Source organism: Miscanthus floridulus, chromosome 11, assembly GCF_019320115.1.
Source record: "Miscanthus floridulus cultivar M001 chromosome 11, ASM1932011v1, whole genome shotgun sequence".
Lineage (NCBI taxonomy): Eukaryota > Viridiplantae > Streptophyta > Magnoliopsida > Poales > Poaceae > Miscanthus > Miscanthus floridulus.
In genome coordinates, this window is record NC_089590.1 from 84,686,437 (window position 1) to 84,697,448 (window position 11,012).

Here is an 11,012-nt window from a genome sequence, read left to right on the forward strand (position 1 = left end):
TATCCTTTCTTATTGTGTTTTTTGCTTTTGAAGTATATATTTTTTTTCTTTGAGTCAAGATGAAAAAGCATCCTTTTCAAAAGAAAGACAAAAACAAAAACAAAAAAACTGCATATCTGTCGCACCCAGTACATGGAAGAATCTGCATGGGCCATGGGGTGGTCGTCAGTGGTCCATACTTCAAAAGAGTAGCTAGCGTCCAAGGAGGCAAGGACGGATCGGAAGGAGGACCCATGCATTCCTGCGTGCACCTGCGACCCCAGCACGCGCATCTCCGCAGACAGACACAGGGACGCCTGCGTGCACTATGCATGCACGCTGATGCATCTTGCCCTCCGAAGCAAAAACAACATGGTCCATGCCAAAAATTCGGAAGACTTTTCAGCTGGCTGCATTGGCAAGGGCTGCGTGCTCAGGCCTCATCAGGGCTTAATTAATTAACAGGAGTAGACTACAAGAGTCTTTATCTAGGTGGTGTTCGGATCCAGTGACTAAAATTTAGGAGGTATGTCGGGAGGATGTTGCATGGGATATTCGGATACTAATAAAAAAACAAATTACATAATCCGTCAGTACTCCACGAGACGATTTTTTAAGCCTAATTAATCCGTCATTAGCACATGTTTACTGTAGCACCACATTGTCAAATCATGAACTAATTAGGCTTAAAAGATTCGTCTCACAAATTAGTCGCAAACTATGCAATTCGTTTTATAATTAGTCTATATTTAATACTCCATGCATGTGTCCAAACATTCGATGGGACAGCGACTAAAATTTAGGAGAGGGAACCAAACAGGCCCCTAGTTTCCCCGGAGTGCGGCCTGTGACAACTAGATAACGTTGCACCCCAAAATACCTTTGCTCACGTGTCTACTTCACCCCCTAAGCTATGAAACTAGATAACGAGCACACTAAAGTTTTACAAACAGTTTAATTTGCTCCAAATATTGGTTTTGCCTACATGGGCGTCGAAACTGGATCTCAGGGACACGCCGGGCCCGGCTCCGCCTGTAAGAACCTTTCACCCCAAAATACCAGAACCAGTCCCCTTGCTCTTAGGCGGTAGCCATCGGTGCAAGGAGGAGGGCGGAGGCCTCGAAGGCCGCACAGCACGGCGTCGAACTGGAGGACCGGGACGCAGAGGTGGCGGCACGGGAGCAGAGCAACACGACGTGGCACACACAGAGGCCCCGTTCGCTTCGCTGAAAAAACAAGCCAAAACACTATTTCCGCTGATTTGTTGTGAGAGAGAAACACTGTTCCGGCTGAAAAAAACAAGCTGAAAAGTACGGATTATAAGACAAGCGAACAGGGCCTCATAGATTCGTGCTCTCTGTCATCAACCAAGAGGATACCGTCAGCGGCCTGCATGTGCTCCATGGTGGCGCGTGGCGTGACGTTGCGCCGGCAGGAGCCGGTAAGGCCGGCACGCTGCACATCAACCTAGGCAACATGGCGCAGGCCATCCGCGGCCACGTGTACCGTAGCATGCACCATCGGGTGGCGGTGGAGAGACCAGGAGGACGACTTGATTCCGCCTCGGCCTAGGACCGGGATCCACACACTATCTTCTCGATTCGGGAACCTGCGCGCCGCCACACCCGAGCCACGCGGAGACCTCAGTGAAGCGCTCGTTTGCGACAACGAACTGCCGCTAGAGGTCGGCGAGCGAGATGGCCGTGTTGAGATAGTCGTAGAGCGTGGCGCGGGGGGCCCGACGACACCGGTTAAGCGGAGCAGGCCAGCGGGGAGAGGGAGGTGTGGCGCCAAAGGAAGGTCTGGCCAGTGGGGAAGGTGAGCGGGAGGGGAAGGTCGGGCATGGAGAGCGGGAGCGGATGCCACTCTTCCTACGCCACAATGGCCTCGACAGCGAGGGGGGCGGCGACGGGCGAAGTGAGTGGGATCGTGGTGGTCGGAGGTTTCGGGTTTGGGGGCCTCTACGGACGGGACCGGTGGCAGGGTAGAGGAGAGTTGTGGAGGTGACGGCGTGAGCGGCGATGCTCTGACAACGTGGCGGTAGCGAGGAGGCACGACGGCCACTGAGGGCACCCCCACGGTGGGCACACGGCCCAGCCGGAGCAGCTGGGCGGTGCGAACGCGTCGGGTAGGCTGGGACGACATCATCTCCCCTTTCTATGACACGTGGGCCTGAGCGCCAACTTGTCAATGTGAGTTGGTTTGGACCGCCACGTTAGCAAAACCAGGAGCCAAAACCACTAGAAGGGGTTAATGTCTGGTTTAGAGAAGTTTAGGGTGCTTAATACCTAGTTCATAGGTTCATAGGTTCAAGTAGACACAGGAGCAAAGGTCGGGGGTTATGTAGACTTTTTTTTCCCGATCCCCCTATGGAAAATTCCTCTATTAGAAACGGGGATGGAGGCGATTTAATCCCCACAGCGATTGAAACGGGTAAAATTTAGTCTGCGTCGGGTCCGCGGGGTTGGGGAACCATTCCCCGTCCCCGATCCTCGCCTACCTGCCCGCAAACTCGCTTTTACTCCCTCTTGACATGTTAAAATTCTATCGAAACTTTGTCTTTTGTGTTGGTAGTAGATAGTAAATTTTCCTAACAAATTGAACTTGTATTGACCACATATAATAATATAACAGTGTATCGTCATCCGTTGTGATGCCATGGGAACTCGTTTTTTGCCAATCAAATTAATTATCTCGAGAACTTGTTCGGGGTCAGATAGGTTTTATGTAATTGGAACGTTTTCAATACAACTTTTAGCTTGTGGAAAGGCTCGTATTTATTAAAGAAAAAACTAGTGTTACGCTACCAAAATAATTTACCCATGCATGGTGGTGGCTGCTTGCTGGACCTGTTTAGTTCCCTCCCAAAACACCAAAATTTTCAAGATTCTCCGTCACATCGAATCTTTGGACGCATGCATGAAGCATTAAATATAAATAAAAAATAAAATTAATTACACCGTTTAGACGAAATCCACGAGACGAATCTTTTAAGCCTAATTAAACTATGATTGGACACTAATTACCAAATAACAACGAAAACGCTACGTCGTTTTGCCAAAAAAATTTGCGAACCATAGCTTGCAAAAAAGGATCGAAGCTAGTGTGGCAGCGGCGGTGCCGGCCGGTTACCATGCACCGTGCATGCATGCCATTGCCATACCATACCTGCGCGATGGAAATGCCAGGCTCCCGTCAGCGCGCCTCGGAGCTAGTGCATGTGCATCCCAAATCCCAATATCCCATGACCGTCTTGCACTCTTGCGCGCCCTTCCCATATCTCCCTCCCAAGTAGTCCGTACACCCAGGCACAAGGGACCCGGGACGAAACTGGCTTCCACAGGGGTCAAACCGGCAGGTTGTCTTTTGTATCCGCCGTGGGGTGAAGGGGAATGGATGGATGGGACGGGGGTTTAGCTAGGTAGTACTACTGTATTATTATTTTATGTGCCTATTGTATCTGCAGCTGCAATCTGCGTGGCCAATGCAACGCAGGCAGCATGTGAGTGTTTGCAGGTCTATCGTGTATCATCAGTCCTATACTAGTACTAGTACAAATTATAGCAACGTCGGTCTATCTACACATTCCTTTTGCCCCGTTTGCCTCGCTTGATTAAATTCTTGTAAAACTATTTAAAAACACTGTTCTGATTAAATTCTTGTGAGAGAAAAACACAGTTCCAGCTAAAAAAACAAACTGAATAGTACCGTTTTGTGGCCTTTATTATTAACAAAAAGAAGTTCCATGCATGCACGTACATTCGGGTCGTCTACTGTACTAGTTATTACCTAGTACTTACATACGTGCCCTTGAGATCTTGATCAGTTCAAGAAAAATAGGAGGAGGGCTAGTAGTCTAGTACTCACAAATTAAAGTTGCAAGGAAACGAAATCGAGTGGAGCCTTATTTTTTCTTCTACAAAATAGCTACTGGAAAAGATTTTTTTACAACACAGTGAAGCGATCGGTCCAAACAATGTAATCGCCGATGCACTCCTATCTGGCATATGCTTCTCAGCTTTAGTTTGGATTTGAATCAATTTCATTTTGGGACCTCATAGTTTCTAATCGCCGTTTGTACGTAATGTGAGAGAAAAGCAAGCTGGCACCGTATACTTTTTCACAAATAGACTGTAGCAGTATCAGGAAATCAAAATGCACTTTATTCAACTTTGCTCTCTCTTACAAACCTAACAACCCTCACCCGGCTACCCCTTCTCCACACAGACGACAGAGAGGAGACGGCGGAGCGGCGGCGAAGAACCCGATCGCGAGTGAGGGAGAGGCCGCTCGGCATGGACGAGCACGACGACCTACCGCCGATGGCGTCCTCTGGCGCTGACCAGCCGCAGATGGCGTCCGCCGCCGCTTCCTCTGCCGCTGCCCTGGACCTGCCGCTGATGGAGTCCGCCGCCGCCGCTTCATCTGGTGCTGGGTGAGTGGCTTCTCTTCCTGCTTTTCGTTTTCGTTGTGGTGCTCGACCCGTCTTCCTTCGTTGGATGAGGAGCTAACTGGACGACGACGACGAACAATACATCTCCCCTTCCTTCACGGAAGGGGCCCGGGTCGAAGGGGTCCAAGCGGAAAGGCGTGGCGACCCCGTGCCGTCGTCGCCGCCGTTGCCGCCACCATGCGCCACTCCCACGTAGTTCCTTCACGGCCGCCTCTCTTAGGACAGCGGAAGCCGCACTTGCTCAGACAACCGCGAGTCGCGACTGGCCTCGTTGATCACGTACCACGTCGCTGCAGTCAGGTGCCTGCGTTCAACGAGGAAGGCCACCATGCGCGTGACGCCGTCACTATCGGCGGGGCCGTGGGCCGTCGGGGGAACGAGGTCACCAGCGTCGACGCTTGGATTCCGGTTTCGGCGTGCGCCGCAGGGCACCAGCGTCTTCCGGCGGCATGATCTCCGGTTGGTCGAACTCCACGGGTCGTTCCACATCTCCGTATGCCGCCTGTGCAACGCCGCCACCGTCGCCTCCAGTGGGGTCGGAGTCCCGTCGTCCGGGCGTCGAGCCATGTGCTCTGCCTCGCTCGGCAGAGCTCCAGGCGGTTGAGCCGTTGAGGTGGCGCTTGCGTTTGCATTGGTAGTGCTTATGGGAGGTACACGACCTGTCGACCTCGGTCTCGTCCCTACAGATCGCCTCCTTCCTGGCAGACTTCCACGGTGTCCCGGGCTCCCGGCAGACCGTGTCACAATTCATGGCTACCTTGTCTACTTCCGTTCCAATGAGGCCCTCCTCTCCCCACCACCACCACCGCATGCTTCGTTCGTCCTCATCTCAAGGAGGTGGAGCCGGCTAGCCCTGTTCATCGATTTGACAAAACCGGCTGCCGGCCCGTACCCATCCCCGGTGAAACCGTCAGCGCGGTTACGACGCGGGTTGGGTCGGACCCGTTCTGAAACCAACTAAAACTGGGACATGCCACCCGGTTTGTGGGTTCAACCTGCCACAAGAAGAAGACGATAGGAAAAGAGGGGGGGAAAGAGAGAGGACGGTGGCGGTGAAGATGGCAAGCGATTGCGGCGGCGGCATCGCCATCGCCGGGCCCTTGAGGTGGAATTGGTGCTAGGTTAAGGTGGGGCCAGAGATGCAAGAAGCTGCGACCCCTCTCTCCGTGCACCTCGAAGGCTCGATCCAAGTAGAGCAGGGCTCGCTGTAGCGCCTCGCCATGGATCTTGAAGGCAAAATCCGACACATCCTTCCTCTTAGACTGGTCTCAATTGTTTATTAGTTATTACCCAGATTTGCTTTCTTGTTCCGTGATTTGCCTTCAACCATAACCCTAGATCATATATATATATATATATATATATATATATATATATATATATATATATATATATATGAGCCCATAGAGTCGCATTCTGATTTTGGTTGTGCAACCTGTATTTTAGTATACAACAAGGGGGAATTGGCTATACTGTGAATCCAGGCATATGTGAATTCAGGTGCCAGCTGCAGCTGCAGCTACAGCGACAGCAATGAAAGCTGAAGCTATAATCTGTAAGCCCACGGAGCCACAAAACCTTAACTAGTTGAAGTAGTAATTTATACTGTGCAGGGCTAGCTTTTAGTGTATTTTATATGTTTGTTCGGCAGAAGAAAAGAGACAAAAGAAATTAGGTGATTATTTTTATTAGTTTTGCTTGCCTTTGCATCTGTTACATAGTTTGGCTAACCAAATACAGCTAAAAGTCTTGAAATAATGCTTAACCTGAACTATTTTAATCTATCCCAAAGAAATTACTGAAGATGAATGATAAGGGTAAGATGTGGTCTTTTATGTGTGTCAAAGTTGCTAATGACATTCCATAACTTTTTATGAAGAGTTTCTATCAAAGGCCAGCATCGATAGCCAAAATCATATTTGTATCTCCCTTTTCCTACAGGTGGTCTATTTGTTCTTTGTCAAACCTATGTATTTAATCTATTTAGATTATGTGGCCTACTGATCTTCAAATTTGCTTTGAATTTGGGCACCCCTTTTCTTTTGGCATGAGTGTAAACTAGATAGCTAGTGCTGCTAAGAGATGATTATTACCATGTGTTGCTTTGCAGCTCTTGTAAAATTGGTTTCTTGTGCTTGATCATTATTCATTTTACCTAATAAGTGTGGAAAGTGAAACTAAGTTTCATGATTGATTTCACCACTTGTTTCTCCTCCCTACCCTTTGGAACATTTCACTGGTTGTTTCTCAATTCTCCTCCCAGTTTTGTTGCAGATATCACTAAATTTTAAGCATAGCATTTTCATGCATGTCAAAACTGAAGGGAGAGCTGCAGGTTTCACTGAGTTTAGGGCACCAAAGGATTCAACATTGAAGAGATTCACATAACACTTGACAATTGTATCATCATAATTGAGGCGATGCTCGTCTAAATTGTTTAGAGTGTTGAATGTGGGACAATCAAGAAATATTCCCTGTTTTGGTCCACATCTCACAGGGTTCTGAGCAATGTGACTTCACTTCGTAGACCTTGTATAATTTGCAATCACCTGTACATGATGTGATGGGTTCAGCTCTCACGGTGTTTACTTGAGCATGGATTAGTCTTGGTTTCCTTGTAGTTCATCAAGTTCATTTGTCTTGGGAGTTCATATTAATTTGGTTCGTGAACTTAGCAGTTCCATTTCTTTATTTTTTATTTAGTTCAGGAGTTGCAATGTTTTTATTAAATTAAACTGCCGGTGGATTCAGTATATTTTTATCACAAACTACTTGGGCAGACTGTCTTATGACACAGGCTAGTGGCTTAGCTTTGTGTGACTTAGCGCCAGCCGCCGGCCATGGCATGGCTAACCCATGTCAAAACCACAAAACCGGTACTGACCAGCCCAAACCATCGAATAGAAAATCAGCCACCAACCCGTGAAACCCTGACCAACCCGAACCAATTTATGGTCACGCGGCTTGGGTCCAAAACCCAGCCAAACCCGCTTAAACCAACCCATGAACAGGGCTAGCGCCGGCAGTCCATGGGAAAATTTGAGGCAATGAAGTTTCGGGTTTTGGTAAAGTTGTGTGGCATCTATGCGCATGATTGGTTGATCATGACGGCGCAAGAGGTGTTGGGGATGTCCTGCGCGACGCTCGAGCCTACGCGGTGTACGGTTCGATGGGAAGACCTTAAGAGCTTCGTGGTGGTGGTCTAGTGTGTGCACCTTGATCTAATCCGGCCCGGCCACACATTTTGTTGCAAATTAGACCATTTGGTTCAGACCTTATATTTTTTAGTATAAAACACGATCTTATACTGTTAATTAATCTCATAGCTTTTCTTGTAGGGGTCATGTCTTAAGGAGGCTGTTTGATGACCAAGCTCTACAAGACCTTGTGACTCAGCGTGATTGGGCTAATGTTGAAAAACAACTAAAGGCACTAATTTCTGATGTGGGTGTAGATGAGGATCATGTGAAGCTGCATCCGTCCCTTTTCATCATTGTGTATCAGGAGTGGATAGCTGACCATATCGAGAAGCAAGAGCACGGAGCTGCATTGAAGATATTCATCGATAAAGTCGCTATCCTCTATCAGATGAAGGGTGAATTTGTGAATGAAACTGATCTGAAATTACAAATCAACAGCTTGCACGAAATCGCCAAGTAAGTTAATCATCGATAAAAAAACATTTTAAATAATTTTATTTAGTTACATTTTGATGATCTCATCTTTAATTGTAGTCTCAACGCTACAGCCAAGGCTACTCCAGCTGAGGCCATCCAGGACAAACTGAGTGACTATGTGTACCTGTACTTTGCTGATCTCCCTGGGTATGTTACCTCTGAATAAGATCTCTCTTGCACAGCTTCTTGTTAGATACTGGTAAACCCAATTAAATACAAGGAAATTCCTTTGTTGGACATTGCATGGTGTCTTGGACAATCTGAATTGCTGTATTCTCACAATGGATAGGCACCACAGAATATTTGTTCAGATTTGTATGCAAACCAGAGGCTGCACCAAACGGTGCAAAATTTCCCGAGCAAGGGCCAATTGAGTTTTAATATGCCCCACTTCCTTTTGGCTCCATGATTGTAAATCTCTTGTTAGCCTTTTCAGTTTCAGTGAAATTCTCTCAAAAGGACATGTCGTGGAAACTGGTTTGGTCCAAGAATCAGCCACCACATCATGGAATCAGGAAGTTTATTGGTCCAAAAACTCTCAAAAATGGAACCTCTTCTTTGCTTGCACCCCATCATTGAGCCTCAACACCAAGGGACAGTGATCAGAAATCTGTGTTGCCTGACTTTGTAGGATGCAGTTAGGCTGAATCATAGAATTAGTAAAACAATAATTTTTATGTTGTCATATTGAACAACCTTACGCATTGATATGATTTATGATTTATCACTATTGTAGGCCTGACAAACAAGCTGACCGTCGTCACAGTCACCTATGGCGGTTTGCTAAAACGATAGAGAAGCCACCTGGTCAGAAGGATCCCAACTTTAGGTGTCTCGCTTGTGGAGCCCCTTTCAGGAACTGCACAATTTCTAAGATGAGAGATCACTTAGACACTAGAACCAGCGGAAGAACTTGCCCAAAGCTAACGAGAAATATGCAGCTCCGTTTCAAAGAAGGTGAAATCCAAAAGGGAAAGACAGGCCCAAAGCATCATGGTGAGGGTGGTACATGTTTTTTCACTGATATTATTACTAGCTTGTTAAAAATCGAATCAGTTATCATTTTTTACACGTGTCTAGGTCCTGATGAGAGATCTACCCAATCAAGACATGCGAAGGTCGGGAAAACTGGTAAACAAAACATTGCAATACAAGACAACCCACCAGCGGCTGAGGAAGGACCTGAAAATTTCCTCGTGGCTAAACTGGTAATACAAGTACATCCTCTCCCTCACACACAATAAATTAATTTCTTTTTAAGAAACAATATAAATTAATTTTGATCAAAGGTGTGCCAAACATTTATGACATCAAATTAGTATTACTATTACGTCCACCATGTAATATATTACTGAAGTTTGTATTTGATGGCTACAGCCGACAGAAATTACCTATTTTGCATGCTCACCTTATATATTTTCTAATAGATACGCATATAGATGTTTCAAAATCCCATTTCGGTTGTGATTAACTTATCCTCCATGTGTCTTCAATAGGCATGGGTTGACACCTTAGCTTAAATTTGTAGCCTGTCTTGTGACGTCATGAGTCTTGATTTTGACTTCCATTTTTTCGTGTATATTCCGGTGCTGGTCTTTGAACTTGTCATTCAACGTCACGAATCTAGATTTTATGGAGGCTTCAATTTTACATTTCTGCAGAGGAATAAAACCAGCTGCAAGTTTTATCTATGGCAAGGATTTTATACCTATGCAATTTTGCAAGTTTTATATATGGCTGCATGGAAGTTTTCAATTATCAATAGTAATATAAGATAGGTGTTGATACTCGATACAATCCTCTTTAAAATTAGTTGATCAAATTTCATTTTATTACAATTCTAGAAGTTGATTTATTTTGAGATTATTAAATATATAACATGACCGTTTTTTTCATGTTTCCTTATGTATTGCCATTGGCAATTATTTACATAGCTGCAAATTCATAATTACAGGTTGAGGCCATTCATGCCAGTGCCGTGAGCCTGCATATCGTGTCTGCGGGTAAACCCTTGGAACCAAAAGTCGAGGAAAAGTTGAGGGCTGCTAGAGACCTCCTGGGTGAGGTACTTGTCAGCGACTCTGCTGGTGCTCCGCCTGACGCTTAACCGGTATCTGGGCCATTGCCGGATGGGCTACAGGAGATCTCACGTTCCAGGAGGCCCAAGAAGCAGAACCCGCCCAGCTTCTTGCTGAAGGGGCTATGATGAATCTTGTAACAAACTTATTCTCTACTAAGAACTCGTCCGTCCTCTGCCTACTGCTTGCTCTTCCTGCCTGATTCCAATTCTTCCGCTTCCCAATCCTCTGCTGCTAACAGTACTTTCGCAGAAGTCGAAGCATGGTTGAGTGCTAGACATCTCTCTCCCTCTTATGCAAAAAAGTGAAAACCGGCTACTCTTTGCAAGCTCGCACGACAGAAAAGAACTCTGCATTTTCAGCGTGACTGCCAGTTTAGATTTGGATGTAATATCAGTCACTGATGATCTACGCTACTGAAATTCATGTAAAGGAGCGACCAAGGAGGTTTATTATGATCGCATCTGTTTTGTATTAAAAGGTTGACATACGAGTTCGTATTTTCCGTTTTGAGATTCAACGTTTGGCCCTACATCTGTTACTTGGAATGGGCTCTGAAATCTTTTTCCTTGAATGATCTAAACTACTGAAGGCAGCTTTGCCTCTTGTCCCACGAAAGAGCTGCTATCTTGTACGGAGTAAGTTGTAACTAGATGCAAGTAGTTTTATCCATAAAACAGTGTTGACACAAAGTTTGGTCAAACATCAAGGTACTGCCTCATGCGGATGGCAATCAGATCAACTCACTGCAAATATGCAGAACCGGACTAGCCGGAATTCTCGGGTTCCGCCCGAGGGCAACTATCATGCGTATTTACGTTATTA

General features: G+C 46.4%; 1 protein-coding gene across 2 annotated transcripts; it reads left to right on the forward strand.

The window, feature by feature from the left end:
* Positions 1-5,458: 5,458 nt before the first annotated feature.
* LOC136494672 (uncharacterized) lies at positions 5,459-10,653 on the forward strand. Of its 2 annotated transcripts, none has more exons than XM_066490843.1 (6): positions 5,459-5,665; positions 7,771-8,088; positions 8,167-8,256; positions 8,846-9,105; positions 9,190-9,317; positions 10,064-10,653. In XM_066490843.1, the coding sequence occupies exons 2-6, from the start codon at positions 8,021-8,023 to the stop codon at positions 10,214-10,216; spliced, it is 699 nt and encodes a 232-aa protein (XP_066346940.1). In that variant the 5' UTR covers positions 5,459-5,665; positions 7,771-8,020; the 3' UTR covers positions 10,217-10,653. The 2 variants fall into 2 exon arrangements, with proteins under 2 accessions (XP_066346940.1, XP_066346941.1); XM_066490844.1 differs by lacking the exon at positions 5,459-5,665 and adding an exon at positions 5,928-5,987.
* Positions 10,654-11,012: the final 359 nt, after the last annotated feature.